This window comes from Callorhinchus milii, unplaced genomic scaffold (genome assembly GCF_018977255.1).
Source record: "Callorhinchus milii isolate IMCB2004 unplaced genomic scaffold, IMCB_Cmil_1.0 Scaffold17, whole genome shotgun sequence".
NCBI lineage: Eukaryota > Metazoa > Chordata > Chondrichthyes > Chimaeriformes > Callorhinchidae > Callorhinchus > Callorhinchus milii.
In genome coordinates this window covers 5,128,268-5,152,557 of record NW_024704758.1, presented here as the reverse complement: position 1 = coordinate 5,152,557, position 24,290 = coordinate 5,128,268, and the positions used below count along the sequence as shown (strand labels likewise).

At 43.5% G+C, this 24,290-nt stretch overlaps 1 protein-coding gene across 1 annotated transcript; it reads left to right on the top strand.

Moving 5' to 3' along the window:
- The first annotated feature begins 567 nt into the window (after positions 1 to 567).
- LOC103174881 (troponin I, fast skeletal muscle) lies at positions 568 to 7,635 on the top strand. The gene is made up of 8 exons (XM_007887482.2): positions 568 to 675; positions 1,899 to 1,928; positions 2,045 to 2,048; positions 3,335 to 3,376; positions 3,472 to 3,603; positions 5,366 to 5,455; positions 6,243 to 6,425; positions 7,196 to 7,635. The coding sequence occupies exons 2-8, from the start codon at positions 1,921 to 1,923 to the stop codon at positions 7,283 to 7,285; spliced, it is 549 nt and encodes a 182-aa protein (XP_007885673.1). The 5' UTR covers positions 568 to 675; positions 1,899 to 1,920; the 3' UTR covers positions 7,286 to 7,635.
- The last annotated feature ends 16,655 nt before the right edge of the window (positions 7,636 to 24,290 follow it).

Genomic DNA, 24,290 nt, shown 5'->3' with positions numbered 1-24,290 from the left:
AATTGGCTGCTGAGTTGGCCTACAAAATACACAGTCACTACACTTCACAGTAGAGAGCTTGACAACAACAACAACAGCAACAAAATCACATTTATACAGCCTCTTTCACATCTGGAGGACGTCCTAAGGACAGAAGGAGCACTACACAGATTCGGGGGAGGTGACCGTAGGCATGGTCGAAGATGAAGGTCTCCAGGCGTGACCTGAAGTTGGGGAAGGATGGGGCAAGTTGGCGGGATTGTAAGAGAGAGTTCCAGAGTTTTGCGGAATCGTGTAATTATAGTGTGATAATTATTATTATTATTACTTATTATTATCTCTCTTCTATCAAATCCATCAATGAATATTGTCCCTCCAAGCTGGTGGAAGGTGGGTGATGGGATTTTTAAAGAGCTCCCAGCAGCTGAGCTCAATGCAGTTCCTTCAAGTCGTCTTGTTGGGATTTACTTATTCTAAAAGGAGAGCTCGGGTATTTCTGGAGGCAACAGTCCATTGGTCTAAGGAGCACTCATTCCCATAAAGAGAAGTGTGCTTTGCTGACCCATCACATACTGCCATTTATACCACTTACTCTTGAAAGCAAGCCCGAGGGTTGTCACTTGTCACCTGCTCTCTCCACGCTCCGGACGGACCCTGTCTCTCTCTCTCTCTGTCTACACCTCCGTTCTATCTGAGGTGAGATTTCATTTGAGTTTTGTAAATGTTATTCTCTCTTTTCAAATCATGCGTCAGTCGCGCTGCTTTCAACCGACTGTCACCTATTTTGATTGAATTTCACGTTCCCCAACCCTCTTTTAAAAAAATATTTAATCTGCGTTGCATCTATCTCTAAGTGGCTACAATCTTGTGGTGTCCCATAGCATAGTGGTTAGCATGCTTGCTCTGTAAGCGAGAGGACCCAGGTTCGATTCCCAGGCGAAGTGAAACCTCAGGCAAGTTTCTTTACTCTGTTTACCTAGCAGTAAAGTAGGAACCCGGTTATTAGTTGATTGGCAGATCATTTTCCAGGGGTAATAATCCCTTAAATAAAAATTGGTCACACACTCCACGACTGTTTGTGGGACACTGCTGTGCGTAATTGGCTGGTGAGTTTCATCACCAAAATACCCAGTCAAATAACTTTACAATATATTCTGTGAAGTGCTTTGAGACATCACAACGATGTGATAAAAGCACTATAACAAATGCAATGATTATTATTAGTATTATTACCTTAGTTCTGTATTTGCAATGATTTTTCAAACAGATGTAATGTGTTTTTTTTCCAATCAGGTGTCCTTTCTTAAGAATCAGATTTCAAACTTGCAGGTTCTGTTTTTTCCTGCGAGTCACAGCGGATTTTAAATAAATGGGAATGTGGGTGCCGACATAAGTTTTATTAAAAAACAGAGCACAGTAAAGGTTTTTTGGGGAAGTAATTTTAGTTTGACACGTCATTCGGTTCTCTATTACCAATTTGTTGCTGGCAGTTGGAACAAAAATAGAATCTTTTGCTAGGCATCTGGAGAGAGTGAAATGACTTACTAACAGATAGCTCAGATCACCTGGTGCTGAGATTGGAATTACACTGGCCTGAGAGTGAGAGTCTTTGAGAATCCAGTCCAGCCCCGGAAACAGCTGCTCCACTCCTCTACGGACCAAATTTAGAAATGACTTTCTCATATTAAGTACCCAAATGCCTATCATTCTTAAGGATACGGTTTCCGCTGGGTTCTTGGAATGAGCTGGGAAACCTTACAGCGAGTTAACATTTTCAGCTTGGCTCTACCTTCCCATTCGTTAACTGAGTAACTCCAGCAAAGATGTTGATAATTTGATATATTTTGAATTGAGTTGCATTCCTTTATAGCACGTTACCTGACTTATCTTAACTCCTTCGATTGTTCTTGTGGTTACAGAGCGTAAAACAAATCCATCAAAATGGCAGAGTGAGTATTAAATTGTCTTCCTCTCAAGTTGATTCCACTCTTTCAGTGTCTTAAAGCTTTGTCATTAATGGAGTTTGATTTGATTTTAATGATTTTTCTTTTTTTTTCCTTTACAGTGAGGTACGTTGACACCTGGCTGGTTCTGGGTAACATTGGTTGATTGCATGTTGCATCGCAAACTGTAACCAATCAAACCCATTAATTATTCTTGTAAGGCTTCCTAAATTCATTTCATAGCAGCAATACGCTCGCACTGTACAATGTGCGGGCGCCTTTTCCGAAATGGCAAGCTAAGGGCATGATAATCCAGTTATGTTTTATTGCATATAAATATGGAAACAGCATGAATGCCACATCAAGTTACCTTGTCGACCTGATCGTTCACAGCCTACATTCGATTCAGAGAAAGCATGGTTTCTACTCACACCTGCAATTGTTACAACAGCTCCAACAGTGTCCTGGCCAGCAATTCTCCAGATAAAATCAATCGTTCACTTCATGGCTGTTTGTGGGAGATTGCTTTGCTCAAAATGGCTGCCACATTCACCTACAATGGAAGAGATATAGCTTCTTACATCCCCTGAATCAATCAGTCATACTGGGAAAGTACGTAATACTCCATTGGGTAGAAATTTCACCAAGGTCACGACTTACTCTCAGCGACAAAGCCAGGTTTTGCAACCGGAGGAAGGGAATGGATCTTTAGTGGTGCTGCAAGTCCGCAGTTCCCTGTAGCAGCTTCTCGTCAACCGGGCCGTTGGCTACCCTCCTACCCTCACCCTTCCTGCCCTTCACCCCTCCTAATCCAATTCGCCAGCTTGGGTCCAGCACCCTGGGATGTCCTCCCGACATAAAAGCCATTATATTTATGTAAATTTGTATTGTAGTGTTGTACGTATTTACAGAACATAAAGGCAAAGTGTGAGTGAAGTTTGCAGCTTGTCATTAGACAAAAAACGCCTTTTATTGAATGATTAGGACACATTTGTTGAAATTTGAGCATAATTTAAATAGCCTGTTCCTGAATGACCGAATGGGATTTCACAGAACAGAACCATTTAATGATCTTTCCAGCTGACTGGTATTTTCACATTGGGGGAGTAGGGTTGGTGGAGATGGGGATGGGGAGTGGAGAGATGTGAGGTGGGGAGAGAGCAGATGTATGGTGGGATATGGAGTGTGGAAATGGGAGATAGAGAGATAGGGAGTGGGAAGATGGGGATGGAGAGATGGGAGTGGGGTGGGGTAATGAGAACTGTCCATGAGAGAACTGGAAGGCATTGAATTTTAACTGCACGGCGTCTGTGATTTGCTAGCTGCATAATGTCATGTAGTTTATCCCCCCCAACACCCTCTCACTCTCTCTCCTTTTGTTTCATCTCTCCACTGTTACCTTGTTTCCGCAGAAAAAGCCCAAGATGACGGCATCTCGCAGGAACCATCTGAAGGTAATGGTAGACCTTTCAGTATTTGAAAACTTTGCTTGGCTTCGATGAGGTGTGAAAGGCCTCAAAGTGATGATCTGATTGTCTTTGCCCCTCAGAGTCTGATGCTGCAGATTGCCAAGGACTTGATTGAGAAGGAGGATGCAGATAGAATAACAGAGAAGGAGAACTACATGGCAGAGAATTGTGTACCTCTGCAACTCTCTGGAATTTCCATGCAAGAGTTACAGGTTATTTTCAAGACTGTTCTTTTCTAAACTGCCGTGTATTTATCTAGCGCTCTTTCAAGTTCTTTTAGGAAATAATATCTTGGGATACAGTATACGGTTTAGCACATGACATGTGCATGCTGCTGTCAGGATGGTGGAAGGTGAACTGGATGGACCTTGGTCCATCTAGTAATTCTATGCTCAAGTTTGGCATTTTGCTCTGAAAATCCTCAAACCCGAGAGATGAACACTTAAGTGTGGGTGCAGGCAAAGGCTGAAGGAGGATTGAGATACACTGAAACTCTGATAACTCATCACTCAAAGGGAAATAGCTGAAAAGACTACTTATTAGAGTCGACTAGATGTCCAAGAGTACAGTTTCTCAAAAGTACAAAGTATTCGAATAGCCTGAAATTGCATAAGTGGCTAGTTATGTGGGGCTGACGACTTATCCCAGGGGTGAGTTTTCAGAGTTTCACTGTAGTTTAATCAAGCAACATAATACAGAAAGGAGCTAAAAATGCACGAGAACCATCTCATATACTGCTCAGCAATGCTCAGCGTTTCCTTTGAGAGAAAGAACATTAATACTTCTGTTGTGGGAATTTAGACCCAAAAATCCTTAATTAAAGGTTAAGTCTATTTTCAGAGGATGATGTGAGTGGGTGAGTGAGTTGGGGGATTTGTATATTCTTCATTGATTCCTTATTACCTAAATCATTTTAAACATTCTTTTTTTGCTTTGCCATGGCTGTGGAAGAACCGATAATTCAAGCAAGGCTTGTTGGTCAAAGTCAGTTATTCAGTCTTGAGAGAAGACGACTCAGAAGGGACCTTACAGAAGGATACACAATTTTAAGTGGAATTGACAAAGTAAATCCAGAACAATACGTTCGGATGCGCCAAGACAGAAGAAAAAGAGGCCAAAGATTTAGAGTTGCAAAGAGCAACTTTAGAACAGGAGTTTTTTTTTCTTTACCCAGAGGGTAATTAACAACTGGAACAGGTTGCCTGGAAGGGTGATTGAGGCCAGGATGCTGGACACATTTAAAAAACAGCTTGGTGCTCTGATGGGAGAAAGGTAGAATCATAGAGTCTTACAGCACAGGGGAAGGTCCGTCTGTGCTGGCTCTTTGAAAGAGCTACCAACTAGTCCTATTCCCCCATTCTTACCCCATAACTCTGCAAATTCTTCCTTTTTAAGTACCTATCCAATTCCCTTTTGAAAGTTATTATCAAATCTGCTTCCACCACCCTTTTAGGCAGTGCATTCCAGACCATAACAACTCTCTGGGTAAAAACAATTCTCCTTGTCTCCCCTCTGGTTCTTTTGGCAATTATCTTAAATCTGTATCCGCTGGTTACTGACCCACCCGCCAGAGGAAACAGTTTCTTCCTATCTACTCTATCAAAACCATCCTTAATTTTGAACACCTTTATTAAATCTCCACTCAATCTTCTCTGCCCTGAGGAGAATATGCTCAGCCTCTCTAGTCTAGGGATGGGTGTTCTGGAGGAATGAGATCAGATGAGCTGAAGGCCCTTCTTCATTCAAACCAATCTTGGGATCTTGTGCTTTTAGATTAGCACAAAATGGATATTGATGGATTACGTGCTCCTCCATCCATTTATCAAAGGAGCATCTGAGTGGATAGGTCCTGAATTAATTCCCAACTGCAATGCACTCAGTTTCAGTCTTGACCTATGAACTGCTGTGATCAGTGCAAAAGAAAGGAAAGATGTGGTTCCCAATATCCAACCTTCTCACCATGTGTCTCACCAGGATTTGTGTAAGCAACTCCATGCAAAGATCGATAAGGTTGATGAGGAGAGATATGATTTGGAGTCCAAAGTTCAGAAAAGTACTAAAGAGGTAAGGACTATCTTTTCACGTGGCCTTGTTTGTCAACCTCGGAAGATGTTTGCTCTTAGAGAAGAATCATTTAAAACAATACCAACACATAAATACTAATAAGAATGTTGGATAGGCATATTGGGTAGGCATTGTGGAGTCTTGTAACTTAGTGGTTAGATCACTCGCCTCGCAAGCGAGAGGACCTGGGTTCAATTCGCGGGCAAGTTTCCTTACTCCACATGCCTCTGTTCTTATTATCTAGCAGTAAGTAGGAACCTGTTTTTTAGTTGATTGGCGGATCACTTTTCTGGGAATAATAATCCTTAAAAAATAATAACAATAATATGGTCACCCAATCCACGACTGTTTGTGGAACACTGCTGTGTGCAATTGGCTGCCATGTTTTGCCCACAAAATATACAGTCAATTCACTTTGCAGTATATTCTGTGAAGCGCTTTGAGACATCTCGAAGACAAGATAAGGCGCTATATATCAAATGCAAGGATTATTATTATGATGGGTACACATATTGGGTTGGCATGATAGGTTGAATGCTGGGTTTGCATTCTCTCAAAGACAGACTAGTGTCTGTGGTACTAATGCAAACTTGCATTCAGTCTTGATAGCCAGACATTGACCAGCAACATCACACAATACAAAGTGCCTTGTGGGCTCCATTTCATGGTCTTCATGATCAGGGAAAAAAACTGTGGGGAATTTGTTTAGGACAGTTTTAGGTGCATGGGTAAATATTATAACATGATTTTGTCTCTTTCTGTGTCCCTGCAATGGTCAATATTGTAGATTGATGACTTGAACATGAAAGTCTTTGACCTGAGAGGCAAGTTCAAGAGGCCACCACTGAAGAGAGTGCGTATGTCTGCTGATGCCATGTTGCGAGCACTGTTGGGTGCCAAACACAAGGTGTCTATGGACTTGAGAGCTAACCTGAAGCAGGTGAAGAAAGAGGACACTGAGAAGGAGAAGGTAAGGCAGTACGAGTATGATTCATCCTTCACCCTTGTGTCTGAATTTTCCCTTGGAGTAAATGTGGAGCCCAGATGTTGTCTGCGAGCATCGGCAGGACATTGATGCTTTTGTGCTCCTCCCAGAGACCTCTAAGCAATAGACCAGACAAGCAAGACCGTTCTAAGCATTTTTATATAGTACATCTCCCAATGGCCCATTTGATCTCCTCCTTCCAGAACATCCACCGTACTGTGTACAATACTGAGGGCAGTGACTCATTCCACTCAGCTTCCATTAATTCTACAAGCCAAAACCTTATGGGAAGGGTGCTCCTCGCTGGACAAGCAGCAAGAAAGCTTTCCAGAAAGTACTTTCAATAGCAAGCTCTGCAGTTTTAACTGGCTAGACTCTAGCAGTACCCCAACATATACTCTGGGGTCCCCAAGCCTCGGCTGTTGCCAACCTGTGCCTAAAACTATCCGGTAATTGAGTAAGCAGGATGTATCCTTCCAGGGTGAGAGTGCACATCTCATTCCTATATACATCTCTGGTATTTCCAAATGTAGGTGGAATGCATGGACCTCTCAGTTTGGATATCTTAAGCATGATGGTGGGTTTCCGCATTTGTCAGACACCTGGCTTATCATAAAAACCTACCATCTACTCTTAATTGATGCCACCACACCTGGGCTGTGTGCCATGCAGTATAGGTTACCCACAGGCACAGTCCATGCTCTATCTCGGTTCAGGGCCTATACTCAATTCTGACCCATCCTCTGTCACCACAGGAAATGCGGGACGTCGGAGATTGGCGCAAGAACATTGAAGAGAAGGCTGGAATGGAGGGCAGGAAGAAGATGTTTGAGGGCGCTGACTAAAAAACACCAACATCAAATCCAAACATTGTATTTTAATATTTGTAATAAACATATATGTAGGTCACCATTCTTCCAAACCAGTGCTTGTGCCAATTCACTTGGTTTCACATGGATTTTCCCCAACCACAGAACCTGACAGAAGCAAGGACTTAAACTAAACCCACCAACCTTTAAGCTGCTGTATGTCATGTATCTCAGTTCAAGCCCCAGCACACATTCTGAGTCTTACTTGCAATGGAAAAGACGGAGCTCATTGGCTTTAAGATACCATTTGCAGAAAATATATTTTATTTAATGGTTATATGTGCTGCACATCTAAATCTACAGTGTAAATAAACTGTTTAAAGCCAGCTTGATTCATTTTGTAAATCATGGGTACCCTGTAACCTCCTTTGCCTTCCCTCACATTCCCCCCTTATAATAATATATATAATAATTCTTGCATTTGATATAGGGTCTTGTCATGTTTTCGAGAAGCTCTTAATTCTGTTAAACTCCAATAAACTCGCTGAAGGAGTCTTTACAACTTTCAACCAGGGTATTGGTGGGCCGGAGTATGGAGCAGGGTGGAGGGTGAAAGATAATAATAATATAATAATACTTGCATTTGATATAGCACTTTATCATGTTATCAAGACATCTTTTCAGTTATTATTATTTACTAAAGAATAATAAATTATTATTTGTTAATAATCCCTTCAAATTGTTTTTGAAAAAAAATAATTTGGTCACTCAATCCACGACTGTTTGTGAGACACTGCTGTGCGCAATTGACTGCCGCATTTCGTCCACAAAATACGCTGTCAATCCACTTTGTAGTAGATTCTGTGAAGCGCTTTGAGACATCTCGAAGATGTGATAAGGAGATGTATCAAATACAAGGATTATTATTACTATTATTATAAATGGAAATTATGTGGAGATTCACCTTTGTTTTAACCAGGGCGGACTGTCAGTAACACGTTCTGACCAGCAAGGGGAGCAGCAATTTGGCCACATTCACATTAAGCAGCTCCAGATGGAATTGAAGCCCTGTTCTGAGGTTTGGTAACTGACTAGTCTTCAACCTGGATGTTAGAATCTACTCCACAACAACAAATGAGCTTCACACCACTTCATCTCTCTCCAAACCCAACTCCAGCTAGACCAGAAAGTATTTTTATAAGCTGGGAGAGTAGAAAAGTGCGGCCACAATTTTTCCTCGGAATCCGTTACAAACACGCTCCTCAGCTACAAACGATCCCCTTCAGTACACACCCCGTCTGCTACACACACACACAAACACACACCTCCACTACAAGCCTGTAAAAACACAGTGTGCTTATGGCCCCAGGCCTCTGTGCACTGATGCTACTTTACCGTGGGCGGAGTGGTTCCTGACAGGCATGCGCAGTGCGCTGCGAGCAGGAAATGGGCTTCGCTCACCCCGAGGATTGTCTGTGTGTCTCTCTCCTTTATATGTGTGTAACTGTGTGAGTGTGTGTTTCTCTCCGTGTGTCTGTGAGTGTCTGTGAATGTGTGTCTCTCTCTGTCTGTGACTGTGTCTGTGAGAGTGTGTGCGTCTCTGTGTCTATGAGTGTGTGTGTCTTTGTGTGTGTGCTTGTGAGTGTGTGTCTCTCACTGTCTGTTTGCGGTGATGTGGTGGGCCTCGAGTGGCAAGAGGTGGTGACCTCCTGGAGCCCCACAGTCAGGACTAATTCCCAGTGGGCCACCCAGGTTTCGCTGGTGTGACATCAGCAGTACCCTGCTGGAGTACCGCAGATCCCAGCCAGAATCAGAAACCCTGGGAAAGGAGAGGGAGAAAATTGGGAAGGAAAATAAATATTTGCAAACATCATCTTAGGAACATAGAAACTGGAGTAGGCCATTCAGCCCTTGAGCCTGTTCCACTATTCTATTGGATCATGGATGATCTATAACTCAACTTCATGTGGATGGAGCAAAGTGGGGTAAATGGGTGGATCTAGCATCCACAGCCGTTTGGGAGAGAGAGTTTCAGATTTGCAGATTTTGTGTGAAAAAATGCTTCCTAATTTCACTCTGAAATGACCTAAATTTTAAGATTCTGCCCGCTTGTTCTGGAGTCCCCCACCAGAGGAAAGAGTTTTCTGTACCTTGGCTAAAGGATATATTTCAGTAACAACTCTTTATGTTGAAGTGGAGCCTGGGCAAGCACTCACTGTTTTCCTGTCTCAGTGCCTATGGTCTGTTTACAATAAGCCCGTGGGTAATTACAAGGAGTCATAAAACTGCCTCCTCAAACTCTCTGGGAACAATCATCATTAGCTTTTTAAAGGGCAGAAAGTCAATCAAAGTACAAATAACGCACAGTACTAATGTCAGAATTCAGAGATTCTCCAAAAGGGAGCTTGGACAGAAAGGAAACTGGACTCTATTTCCGAATAGAAATAGCGTCGCTCCAGGAGGTTACCCTGCATGAAGGACGCTATATAAATGCAAGTTGTTGTTGTTGAATAAGATTGTGTGCAGTCGGGGTTAGGACTTTGAATTCCAGCACAGTGCTAGGGGGAATGCTGCATTCGTGGAAGTTGCCGACGTTCAATCCATCAGTTCAGGTTCATGTAAAGTTGGTTGGCATAAAGATCCCACGGCATGATTTGAAAAGATAAGGTACTTTCTCCCGGTGTCCTGGCCAACAATCCCCCAAATAAAATTCATCATTCACTTCATGGCGGTTTGAGAGACATTAGTGTGCACAAATTGGCTGCTAGGGCACTCAGGAATACTTATAATGATAATAATCCTTGCATTTGATATAACACCTCATCACATCATTGAGAGGTCTCAAAGTGAATTGTGGATGAAATGCAGTTGCCAATTGCGTACAGCAGTGTCCCAAAACAGCCAAGGATTGAGTGAGCACTTCTTTTTAGGGCTAATTACACCCAGATAGCAACCTGCCAACCAACTAACAACCAGGTCCCTACTTAATGCTAGGTAAATAGAGGTATGTGGAGTAAGTAAATTTGCCTAAAGTTTTGCCCCTCCCCGGAATCAAACCTGGGTCCTCTCACTTGCTTAGCAAGTGCTCTAACTAGTGAGCTACAGGTCTCCATTATTTAAATCCTCCACACCCCCTGCCCCCTTCCCCCATCCCACCTGAATCAGGTCCATTGTCAATGAGAGCAAATTAACTGCCATTCACTTCACCTCTAATGAATTCAGTGAACCACGCATTGGGCTGCTTGATTCACGTGAAGGCCGCTGACTGGATGTGAGCTGCCATTAAAAAGCCCTTCCCCCTGTGGCTCTCAGCAGTGTTTGGTTCAGGATGCTGGGGGTGAAATGGGGCAGAACCCCAGTAAGCCTCTGGCTGTGGCCTCCTACTGCTCTAGCGCAGCTGGAGAGAGGCACATCCCCTCGGCTGAGGTCTCAGTGACTGGCTTCCTGTGTGGAGGGGCTGCTCTCTAATATTACAGGAAGAGCAGCCGAAACGAAGCTCAGCACAGTGCCCAGCCAGCTAGGTCCTTGTGCTACACTTTTCTAAGACGGCGAGAGACAAAGGGAAGGAGAGGCAGGATGGACGACTTGGAGCGTAGACGTGAGCTGAGGAAACAGAAACGAGAAGAACTCTGGCGTCAGGCAGAGAGGTACAATCCGCTTGCCTTTTACGTCTGTGCTGCTTTACTGCTCTCTCTCTCTTTCTCTCTCTCTGTGCAGAAGCTTATGCACTGAAAACAAACCTATTCACAAGCTCCGAGGACAGCAACCCTGGCTTTATGTCTCTTTCTTTATTGTATAAAGCAGTCTTCCTAAAACCACAGGCTTTAAGTTCCTGAGGTACCAAATGGGAGGCTTCTGGAGGATTCTAGTGTTGTTGATGGGGGTGATAACGGAGCCAAGCACTGCTGATATAACTGATACGTTGCACTTAAGATGATGTGTATCTGTTTCTGCACAGCTCCAGCTCCTTGCATTGTTGTCTGTCTAGTCCTTATTATGAGCTGACAGCACAGGATATGCATTGAGGATAAACATCACCTCTTAAACTGTCAATGCTTCATGTCCAACTTATTTCTTAGTGGAGTCCTGTAGCTCAGTGGTTAGACCACTCGCTTTGCAAGCGAGAGACCTGAGTTCAATTCCAGGCAGAGGGCGAAACCTTTGGCAAGTTTCCTTACTCCACACAGAGCCTAATAATACCTCCAAAAACAATAATAAATTGGTCATTTCCAATCTACGACTGTTTGTGGGACATTGCTGTGCGCAATTGGGTGCCGCGTTCGCCCACAAATATACAGTCAATTCACTTTACACTGTGTTCTGTGAAGCGCTCTGGGACGTCCTCCCGACGTGAAAAGCGCTATATCAAATGCAAGGATTATTATTATTATTATTTCAAAACTGCACCACCCACATCCTGAACCTGTACCAAACTCTGAACACCCATCCTCACCAGCTCCACTGGCTCCCAGGCTCCAGAAGGATTGATTTCAAGATCCTTGCCCTCTTCTACAAATCCTTACCTGTCCTAGCACCTGGGGAGGGGACATCACAGCAGAATCTGGCTGTGTCCTCACCCCAGGTCCAAGCAGCAAGTAAAACATAGTTGCTGAAGTCAGAGTTGCTATCAACGGGATCCCATAGTGGATATTGCACTCACCTCGCAAGTAAGAGGACCCCGGTTCGATTCCTGGGCAGGGCAAAACCTTTGGTAAGTTTCCTTACTCTACAAGCCTTTGTTTACCTAACGGTACGTAGGAACCCAATTGTTAGTCGATTGTCAGCTAGCTTTCCGGGGGTAATCATCCCCTTCCAAAAAATGCAATTTGATCACTCGATCCACGACTGTGTGTGGGCAATTGGCTGCCGTGTTTCGTCCACAAAATGCAGAGTCAATTCACTTTACAATATATTCCATGAAGCGCTTTGAGACGTCTTAAACAATGTGATGAGGCACTATCATACGCAAGGATTATTATCAGTAGTATTAGTATTATGATTACTAGTGGAGCACCACCTGGCTCTTGCTATCAGTGATCTTCAAGCAGTTTATCAGTTCAGATCGACAGTGCTGTGAGGTACGTTTAGCCCTGCACTGGTTCCTGTCTAATAGCAATAAAATACCACAGATGATACACTTGGATGTGCGCACACAGTTGTTTCTCGTTTGCTTTAGAATATTTGCTTTAACTCTTTCCTGCACTAACCCACAATAGCCAGTGCGTGTTATAGAACCCAGTGTTCTGTAGGACCTTGACCAGTTCAGTCAAGTTTGTTAAATGAGTCACCTTTTACTGCCTCCGTTTTGAGGAAATTGAACTTTAAATAAAAGCACATAAATTAGCAACACTGTCATTTCCTGTTAACCACAAGAAACCCAAATATCTCCCAGTCCTCGTCCTACTACCACAGCGTCTTAAAAATGTAAGAATTTAGGTTTTCTTTAAAAAAAGATTGAGCAGCAAATTGGAAACTGGTTTCTTTGTAATATAAATTCCGACTTATCCAAAGCCCCACCGCCCACATTCTCACCCACACGAAATTCCGCACACCCATCACCCCAGTCCTCGCCAGGCTCCATTGGCTCCCTGTCTCCCTGCAGATCAATTTCAAGGTCCTCACCTTCAACTGTAAATCGCTTCACACCTTAGCACCTCCCATATCGCATCATCAAGACGTCTCAAAGCATTTCACAGGATATACTGTGAAGTAGTGTATTTTATGGACAAACGAGGCACTTAATTTGCACATAGCAATGTCCCACAAACAGCCGTGAAGTGAGTGGCCAATTTATTTGGGGGATTGTTGGCCAGGACACCGGGAGAAACCGCCTTCTCTTTTCGAATAGTGCTGTATTTAACGTCTACCTCAGCAGGCAGAGGAGACCTCAGTTTAAAATCTCATCTGAAAGTTGGCACCTCTGACAATGCAATGCACCCCAGCATTGATTGAGCAGGTCAGCCTAGTCCTGACAGACCTGAAATGGGCTTGAAATCGCAACCTTCTGACCTTGAGGCAAGAGCGCTACCGACTGAGCCAGGCTGACACACAATGTCTATATGTGAGGCACGTGATCTATAATTGCATGTTACCCACATATCTATACGTTAATAATGATAATGTTTGCATTTGATATAATGCCTTTCACATCTTTGAAACGTCTCAAAGAGCCTCACAGAATATACTGTAAAGTGAATTCACTGCCTATTTTGCGGGCAAAACACTGCAGCCAATTGCGCACAGCAGTGTCCCACAAACAGTCATGGATTGAGTGATCAAATTGAGCGATTTGCTAATCAACTAACAACCGGGTTCCTACTTAGTGCTAAGTAAATGGAGGTATGTGGAGTAAAGAAACTTGCCTAAAGTTTCGCTCTACCCAGGAATTGAACCTAGGTCCTCTCGCTTGCAAGGTGAGTGCTCTAACCACTACACTACAGGAGTCCACTAGATTATCCATTCTATATATATGTTATGCTTACTATAGCTACACGTTATGTAAGCAAGGTATATGACATACACATTTTGTATAGTTATATGTTATCCATGCTATGGGTTACCCATACTTTACCTTTGTGTTATTCCCATCATACCTATATGTTACCCATGCTATTGCTATATCCATACAATGAGTATATGGTATCCTCATTTCCTATGGGTTGGAACATCCTCCTGACCTGAAAGGCGCTACACAAATGCAATTTGTTATTGTTGTTTTTGTTGTTATATCTGTTCTAGGGACATTCAACTGCTCCAGGTTCAGTTAACCAAGTGGTTCTGTTTTAGATGTGTCTCAGTAAGTGTCAGTGTGTAAATACAGCACAATAATCAGCACCACAAGATCCTATCTGCCGACGCAGTGCTAACCAAAGCTGAGAACACTGGAAGCTTTGCAGTCGCACACCAGCTGATACCCATTAGTTACTGGGACACTGTGCGTCATTAGACTGATGTTGCGAAGCAGATTGTGCCTAGGAGTTTACAGTGGTTTGGCTGAGCTTCAGACACGATAACGCCCCAAATCAGATTTTGTTCCTCAGCTATTGCGCCGCCACTCCCTGAGTGTTTTTTTTAAAAAAAGAATTTTAAAAAAGTACCAGAAAGAAAAAAGGGGAAGAATTTGCTGCGTATTGACTCCTCACACACTGTTCAGATCACTTCAGATAATGGCTTGGCACAAAACAGGGGATTATTGTGGAAGGAAGTGCTAATTTAATAGCTCGGGGTGGGGGGAGAAGGAGTCTACCTACTTATGGTCTACATTAAGCACCACTGGGTAGATATTAACTCTACTTAGCATTTCAGAATGTCTCAAATTTGGGAAATTCTTAATTGCCGCATTAATTCTGAAGCTTTTTTTGCTGTAGCTTTCAAAAGCTACAGAAACTCAGCTTCATGATTAAGACTGAATTCAACAACAACAACTTGCATTTATATAGCGCCGTTCAGGATATCATCACGGAGTGCTTAATTCAACAAAATAACACCATTGAGCTTTCTCAAAGTGCTTCACAGGATTTTTACTGTATAATGACTATGTATTTTTACGGTACATCTTGTGAAGCACTTGGAGATGTCTCAACCATGTGATAAGACTCTATGTCAAATGCAAGTAATATTTTTTAGCACCAGTTCAGAAGTTAACCGTCGCTCTGTAATAATATAATGATTGCAATTGACTTAGCCATTGCGACGTCTCAAAGTGCTTCACAGAATATACTATAAGGTGAATTGACTGTATTTTGTGGATGGTACACAAACAGTCGCAGATTGAGTGACCAACTCGTTTTTTATGGAGGGATTATTATCCCTGGAAAGCGATCTGCTAATTGACTAATAACCAGGTTCCTACTTACTGCCAGCTAAACAGAGGTGTGTGGAATAAGGAAACTTGCCTAAGGTTTTGGCCCACCTAGGAATCGAACCTGGGTCCTCTCGCTTGCAAGGTGAGCGCTCTAACCACTACTCATTGTGCTACTCTAAATCTCTTCCTCTCTCCCTCTCCCATTCCATCCACCCACTCCCCCCTATACCCCACTGAGATCAGCTATTCAGTCTTGGGACAATTCCAGGTCTGGATGTTTCAGCCACACTTGAGTTTTGGGTTAAATAACTGAACCATCTGGTAGCTCTAATTCAATAAGGAGAAGCAGAAATTGAGATGCTTCCTCTTGCTGTTGAAGTGAAGGAGGAGTTCACCCATCCTCTTGGCAGCAAAGCTAATTGGTTCTCCACCCCTGGCTGATTGTAACACATCGCTGTGTGCAAATTGGCCCCTGCATTCATTATGGGTAGCTGATCTTACAGTCACAATGTCCCTCTGGACAATATGTCTGGTCAGAGAACTAAGTAGCTAAGTGTGATTTAAAGACAAGTAGATAGGTGGCAAGGTGGAGGATGTTCCAAAGGATCTGGGTATATTGGCTGATGATTCAGCCACCAATAGTAATGGGGAGGGAGGAAAAGGGGAACATGAAGCAAGCCCAAGTTAATCAAACAGAACAGGGTGAGCAGAGGAGCGGGGTATGAGCAGATCACAAAAATGGCAGGAAAGAATTGTCCTCTGTGTGGCAGGGCTGCTAATGGACAGTACAGACACCAGGTGTCAGCCTGGCTCAGTCAGTAGGGCAACTCTTGCCTCTGAGTTCAGCAGGTTGTGGGTTCAAGCCCCACGTCAAGACTTTAGTTCACAGTCTAGGGACACTCCAGTGCAGTGCTGGGCGAGTGCTGCATTATCAGAGGTTCTGACCTTCAGATGAGGCAATAAAGTGAGAAGGAAGTTTCTCCTGATATTCTGGCCAACAATTCCCCCATTGCACAGCAAACTTTAGGCTAGTTTCCTTTCTCTGCATGCCTCTGTTTATCTAGCAATAAGTAGGAACCCAGTTGTCAGTCGATTGTTGGATTGCTTTCCAGGGGTATTAAACCCTTCAAAAACAAAACAAAAAAAAACTATTTGATCAGCAAATCCATGACTTGGTGGGATACTGCTGTGCCCAATTGGCTGCCACGTTTTGCCCACAAGTTACACAGTCAATCCACTTTACAATATATTCTGTGAAGGGCTTTGAGACTTTGAGCTCTCAACGACGTGATAATGCACCATATCAAACAAGAGGATTATCATTATTATTAAAAGCCTTATCAATAAAAAAAGACCCAAACTGAAAGCAGTTGCTGACTTAATCATTTTTATGCTTTCACTGTATATGTTGTTTCTATGTGATATTCTCGTGCATTAGCAATGTTCCCACACGTTGTCTTGTCTGGGAAGTTTCTCTGCTCTGTTTTGGCTGCTTGCCTGGAACAGTCGTTTGTTGGAGACCCCTCCACACTGCAGCCTGAACTGCACGAAGTCTGTGACAGATCCCAGGCCGGTTGCAGTGTGACCTCCTATGTCTGAAAAGGGCCGAGAGACTCAGAGCCCAGGCATCCATCTATCTGCAGGGTCAGCTCGGCTTCAGCTTTCAGGGTAGGGCATGCTGACATCCCAGTACCCTGCCCCATCCAACAACACTCATGGACTGTCTCACTGCGCTATCTCTACTCACATTCAAAAGGAAGGTTGAGGAACTAAATACTCAGCTTTAGCAGCTATTGTACCAGTTCAGGCTATAAAGAAGCTCATAACTAGCACCCAACTACATTGAGGTTAGACTGTAATACCCAGGTATAGCATAGAGTAATATAAGGAGTAAATATAAGGAATCAGTGTGATATCAGGGCATAGAGGCATCAGTTTAATACCAGGGTATTAACCTTAGGACCATTTTGCCTTAAAATTTCAGATCGTGGAAAATTCTTAAACCCTGCCGTAATTTGGAAGCCAGTTTTCTGCGGTTGTTAAAAAGAAACCAAGTTCCAAATAAGGCTTGAATTGAAGAATTTTCCAGTTTCTTAAATTTGAGGCTATACAGGCTAGGTGGAATTTTGAGCCTCACGTCAGCTGTGTTAACCTTTCCATAAATGTGGATTTCACATCATTAAACGTTTTTTTTAAAAAAATCAACAGCTGACCCAGTCTTTAGCTACCGTCTGCCCCACCCATTGCTCCAATACATCTCCTTTATTACAGTCATCGAGCGAGTGATTATTATCCCTGGAAAGCGATCTGCCAATCGACTAACAATCGGGCTCTTACTTACAACTAAGTGAATAGAGACAGGAGAAGTAAGGAAACTTGCTAAGGTTTTGCCTGGGAATCAAACCTTCGTCCTCTCTCTTGCAAGGCAAGTGCTCTAACTATTACACTACAGGATTCTGATATACTGTAAAGTGGAGGGATTGTGTGCAAACAGATCCTGGCTACACTCGATTCTGATCCACTCAATCTCAGCTGCTTTGGGAATATCAACCTCTCCATCTATGGAGACAGTTCTGCTGTGGTTTGCTGGGCAGCCCCTCCTTGCTCTTGGCAGGGCCTCCTGTCACATCTAGAAGGTCAGCAGGTATTGGGTTACATTGAAGGAATGAAATGTACGTCTGCAAGGAGATTTCTTCCTAAGTCAGTCATAAGCCAGCATCTCTGGGCGTGAGGAGGTGCTATCTTTGGAATGGCCAAACTCAATACCATTCATGGTAGAGGCGAGCAAGATATCTCATACGCATACCAAGCAACTGTAATAAAATAAAATCTTTGCATGTCTATGTGATGCAGGGACAGAGATGGGGATGGGAACAGGGACAGTATATAATACTAATCCTTGCATTTGATATAACACCTTATCACATTGTTGAGATGTTTCTAAGCGCTGATACAGAATATATTGTAAAGCAGATTGATTGTGTATTTTGTGAGTGAAATGTGGCAACCAATTGCACACAGCAGTGTTCTAAAAACATTCAGTAACAATTTTTTAGGGGGGATGGATTATTACTCTTGTAAAGCATCCAATCGGGCAATGCAGTGCCCACAAACAGTCGAGGATTGAGAGACCAAATTTTTTAAACATCTTTTCTGGGGAGGGATTATAACCCCCAGACAGTGATCTGGAGTCCTGTAGCTCAGTGGTTAGAGCACTCGCTGCGTTCAATTCCAGGAAGGGCGAAACCTTGGGCAAGTTTCCTTACTCCACACACCTAATAATAATCCCTCCAAAAACAATAATAAATTGGCCATTTTCAATCTACGACTGTTTGTGGGACATTGCTGTGCGCAATTGGCTGCCGCGTTCGCCCACAAATATACAATCAATTCACTTTACAGTGTGTACTGTGAAGCGCTTTGGGACGTCCTCCCAACGAGAAAAGCGCTATATCAAATGCAAGGATTATTATTATTATCAATCGACTAACAACCAGGTTCCTACTTACTGCTATGTAAATGGTGTGGAGTAAGGAAACTTGCCTAAGGTTTCGTCTAGCCTGGGAATCGAACCCGGGTGCTCTCACTTATGAGGCGAGTGAGCTACCTAAGTTATTGTTTGGAGTGAAATTTTAAGATCTAGCTCTTTGACCGCACCGATTGATAACCTCCCCTTCTCACTCGCTTGGCTTCCAACCCTGCCACAGCACAGCGCTCTGAGACGCTATCCTGTGTGTAAGGTGAGGTGCAAATACAGGATGTGTTGTCTGGAGTGAAATTATCTTGGATCGGGAGAGTAGCAGGATGGACAGAATCTAAATGGAGACAGGCTGTGCAGTGTGGTGCTGTGCTGGCACACTGCTGAGCTTTACTGCTGTGAATCTTTGACTATGAAGCTAGGCTCACATTCCTTCAGTTGCTGACTGTCTGACCACTACAGAGGGTCAATGTGTCACCGAGACATGGGATATGAACCGTTTGCTTTTCCTCCAGAGGCCCCCTGTTCCCAGAGAGGGAGAAAAAATATTCACACCAACTGACCGAATCTTCACTTTTGTCTCAAAATCATCAAATGGTACAGAATTGTGAAAAACGATTAAATAATAAGGATTATTATTATTACAGCATTGAGACGTCTCAAAGCGCTTCACAGAATATATTGTAAAGTGGATTGACTCTATTTTGTGGGCGAGATCGGCAGCCAATTGCGCTCAGCAGGGTCCCACAAACAGTCGTGGATTGAGTGACCATTTTTTGTAGATGGATTAATACTTACTTGGAGGAAAACCGATCTGCCAATCGGTTAATAACCAGGGTCCCAGATGCTGTTAAGTAAACAGAAGTGTGTGGAGTAAGGAAACTTGCCTAAGGTTTCACTCCACCAGAGAATCAAACCCAGGTCCTCTCGCTTGCAAGATGAGTATGCTATACAACTGTAATATTGTTGTTGTTGTTACCCAATACGCAACTGGAATGCGGACTGGGCAAAGACTTGTGTGGAGTATAAACACTGGCATGAACTAGTTGGGTTAAGCGGTTTGTTACCATGCTGTTCATTTTTAGTAAATTTTTGTAAACTACTGATTCAGATCCTTTAGGGTTGATCTGAGAGCTGTGGTTCTCTCTCAGGGATTAAAGAGTCCGACTACAAACACCACAGAGAGATTTCCATTTGGGATTAGGACGTTCAGGAAATAATCAGAACCAAGATAATTCTTATCAGCGACTGAAATCAATGGTAACTAGGGACTAAAGTGATGGCAGATGTGTTACAGACTCCAGTCCCATGGGGTCTGTGAATAGCCCAGAGAATAAGAGTCCTGCTACACAGACCATGCACAAAATAACAATCCTTTATATAAAAAATAACGTTTGGGATTTCCGGGTGTTGATTATTAAGTACAATCAATAGGAATACTGCAGGATAGATAAAGAACACAACAACTTGCAATATATAGCACCCTTCATGTAGGCTAACAACTCTGTACAATGGTGGATTTGGATGCCAAGCAAGGGAGAAGCATGAGGTGACTAGGTACAGGTGAAGAGGTAGATTTTAAGGTGGGATTTAAAGATAAATAGGGAGGGCGAGATGGAGAGGTAGAAGAGAAATCCAGAGGTTTGAGGTCCAACAGTACATGTGACTGGTCCATCTCATTATCAAATTCGTCCCCATCTCACCTCACAAAATTTATTCAATTCCTCTTGAATACTAGATGCCTCCCCAGGCAAAATATTCCCCGTATGGATTGAAATCAAATCAAATTCACCCTGACTCCTCTATCTGACGCTCTGATCATTCGATCACATTGAGTCTAGTGTTAGAGTCCAGTGCTGGACAGTGAAGAGTCTGCACCCGGCTGGGTTTTGGAATCAAGAGGGTTGAAGGGTGGCCAAAGACATGGTCAAAGAGGAAGGTCTGAAGATGGGCCTTGAAGGAGGCAAAGGAGGGGGCGAGGTGATGGAGTTCCACAGGGTGGGGGCAAAAAGGCTGACGTCCTGACCGCTGATCACTCCATGCCCTTTGTTTCCTGTTATAAGGCGCTGTGCTTGCTCTAGAGTTGTGCTATGATTGTTTAAGAGTCTTTAAGATAGTTTAACAGTCTGCCTGCAGGCAGACACAGAAATTCTCTCAGGATCAGCTCAGCGTTAGATCAAAGGTGGTTGTTATCAGTGGCTAGAATCAGCCCTGACTACAGTGATCACAGGATTCAATTCCTGGGAATAGAATTTTTTATTCATCAATCACTCTCTTAATAAAGCACTTTAAGGTCAAATGCAACATGAATTCAATGCAGACCACAGCTTCCTCTGCACTCTCACACTGACTTCAGAACAGCACGTCCAATAATAATATGTTCATCTTTTCACAATTGGCTGCTGCGTTTGTCTACAAATACACACATGACACTTTACAGTGAATCTTGTGAAGCTGATGTGAAAAGCTCCATATCAGATGTGAGAATTATCATCATTATATTTTTGCCTTTCAAAAGAAACAAAAGTTGGTAGCACTCTGGCCTCTGCATCAGTAGGTTGTGGGTTCAAGCCCCAAGTCGGGACTTGGGCATCACACAGTCCAAGCTGATACTCCATCGCAGTGCTGGGGTGTGTTACATTGTCAGAGGTGTCATCCTTCGGATGTTCAGGTGGACGTTAAAGATCCCATGGCACTAGTCAAAAAGAGAAGGAAGTTTCTCCTGGGGGCCTGCCCAACAAATCCCCCAAATAAAATTGTCCATTCACTCCATGACTGTTTGTGGGATATTGCTATGTGCAAACTGGCTGTTGCGTTTCACCCACCAAGTACACAATCAATTCAACTTACAGTATATTGTTTTGAGTGTGAAGCTCAGGATTATTATCATAAATGTTTACTCTTAAACAGTTAACAGCAAAAACTCTTCCCAGCAAATGTTAGCTTTGGACTGGCTCCTTTGTGGGTTGGTTATCTCTCTTGTTCTCTTTCTCTTTGAAGATGCGGGAGAAAGGGAATGGCTTTGATCTGTAGTGTTGCTAGATTCTGCAGGATGAGCCTTTCATTGCCAAACCCTTTGAGTGTTGTTTCCAGCATTGCCTTGTAGCTCACAGAGAGCACTGGTTCAATGTACACTGCCCCATACTGAGTGGCTTGTTCACATCGCACACATGGTGAGCAACAGAAGAGAATTTCTCCTGGTGTCCTGGCCAACAATCCTTTTTTTTAAAAAAAACAATTTTATCTGGGGGATTGTTGGCCAGGACACCAGGAGAAACTCCCTTCTTTTTTCTAATAAAACCGTGGGAACTTTAACATCCACCAGAACAGGCAGATGGGTTTAAAGATCTTATCCAGAGGATGGCATCTCCGACAATGCAGCACAACCCCCAGCACTGCATTGGAGTTTCAGCCTAGCTATGATAATATATATTCGCCTTGAGACGTCTTGAAGACGTGATGAGGAACTATATCAAATGCAAGTATTATTATCATAACACTGCCACAGAAAGGCAGCATCGTAATGGAGTCTAGAATGACTGTCATTCCAAGAAACCTTTTGGATGAATCCAATCCAACACGAGCTTCCAAACGCCTGCTTCCATTCACACAATGCAGCCACGGGAGGGCGCCGTGCACCAACGTGTCAGTGCTCCCCCAGACACAGGCATCCAGCACAGTAATGAACTGCAGCCCATTGACTTGCTCAGAGACCAGCCAGTGGAACTCTTCACAGATACAGGAGAAACATCTCTCATCAGTGGCAAAATCTGGAATATTAGGCCACTGGTCTGTGACTGTCCACAGTCTGCACTTCCCAATCCCTAGACTGTCCCGCTCAGTATGCTCTCTCCTCTGGAGAGTAATCACAAGAACGTAAGAAATGCTGGACGAATAAAAACCAAGGTCCGTCTCGTTCGCCTTCCACTTTCCTAGCGGTCGCATGCACATACGCAAACTACTTACGTACTATATCCCATAATGCTGTTTCCTAAAAGAAAACTATCTAATCTGTGTTTGAAAGAATCACTACTTCCTGCTTCAACCATAAAAATGTAAGAAAAATAATAGTCATCATAATAATCCTTGCATTTGATATGGCGCCTTATCATGTCGTTGAGATGTCTCAAAGTGCTTCACAGAATATACTGTAAAGTGGATTGACTGTATTTTGTAGGTGAAACGCGACAGCCAATTGCCCACAAACAGTTGTAGATTGAATGACCACATTTTTTTGGAGGGATTATTACCCCATGGAAAGCAATCCGTCAATCAACTATTAGCCAGGTTCCTACTTACTGCTAGGTAAACAGGCGTGCGGAGTAAAGAAATTTGCCTAAGGTTTTGCCTCCCTGGGAAGATTGCTTGTATATTAAAGTCAGATCTTCAGTCTAGACTGACACATGAGTGCAGGGTTATGTCTGCGCCAGGATCAAAATGATAACACATCAGTGTGAAATGATGAAAGCGAAACAAAACATTCAAATCCCTCCACGGTTTTGCCCCTCCCCTCCCCCCCATGACTTCCTTCAACCCAACCGACCTGGCCACTCCCTTCACTCACCTGCTTCTGCCCCCAGCCCTGTCTGCCTTGTGCGGCCTTTCAGCCATTTTGCCCCCGTTCTCCGCAACTCCATCCTGGAGTCTCTCTGACTCATTTCTGACGCCAAAAGCGCTATACAAACGTAATTTTGTATTGTATGAACTTAAATTGTAAAAAAAAAGGTCAGAGAACTTCCTAGAAAAAGGTAGCAGGACATGAAGAGTTAAGGGATGTGCTTCCTTTTCCAGGCCTGTGTGAGGGCAGGATACGGCTTTGTGAGAAACACAAATGCAGTCAAAGGGGAAGGTCAACCCAAGCCCTGGCCTCTCCTCACACAGCCTGAAGGCAGCACGGGAACTAGACACTGTTCCGAGCTCTGAGGCTGAGGACTGATCTCAGAGTCCTGTGCCCAGCAGCGATCGGCATTCTGGGCCTCATTTTTGTGGAGTCTGCAGCATAGTGGTTAGAGCACTTGCCTCGCAAGCGAGAGGACTTGGGTTTAATTCCCGGGCGAGGCGAAACCTTAGGCTCATTTCCTTACTCCACACGCCTCTGTTTACCTAGCAATAAGTAGGAACCCAGTAGTCAGTCAATTGGCAGATTGGTTTTCAAACTGAACTCCCGCCTACAAATAGACTGTCGCTACACTTGACAGCAATTTACTTTGAAGTGCATCGAGATGTGTTGACATTGTATGAGCTGTGTCAAATGCAAGGATCATCATTGTTGCTTTTTATCACCTTTAGAGACTCAATGCAGTAAATTGGGCAAAATGTCCCACAACATATCTCTTGCATGTGAAGCACTTTCTCTGCTGCTCAAGCCTCCTTGGTGATAACACTGTCTCCCTTAATTTTGTTTTACCAAATTTCTTCCTTCTCCTAAAGGGTGTTTGTCTCCTATTTCCTCCTCACTGGGCTTCATTTCCTCCAGCATCTCACCTCACTATTTGTTTTATTTGTGTCTGAGACAGGAAGTGTCATACCAATAAAAATCCTTACAATTAACACGGGGCCTTATCACATCAGGAGGGTGTCTCAAAGCACTTCACAGGATATACTGTAAAGTGGAGTCCTGTAGCGTATTGGCTAGAGGTCTTGCAAACGAGAGGACTCAGGTTTGATTCGATGAAACCGTAGACGAGTTTCCTCACTCCACACGCCTCTCTACTTAGCAGTAAGTAGTGACCGAGTCGTAAGGCGATTGGTGGATTGAT

Excerpts from the sequence above, each read along its gene's own strand:
- LOC103174881 (XM_007887482.2), top strand. Across the intron at positions 3,377-3,471 it reads CTCGCAGGAACCATCTGAAG|AGTCTGATGCTGCAGATTGC; the intron begins GTAATGGTAGAC and ends TTTGCCCCTCAG. Across the intron at positions 3,604-5,365 it reads TTTCCATGCAAGAGTTACAG|GATTTGTGTAAGCAACTCCA; the intron begins GTTATTTTCAAG and ends GTGTCTCACCAG.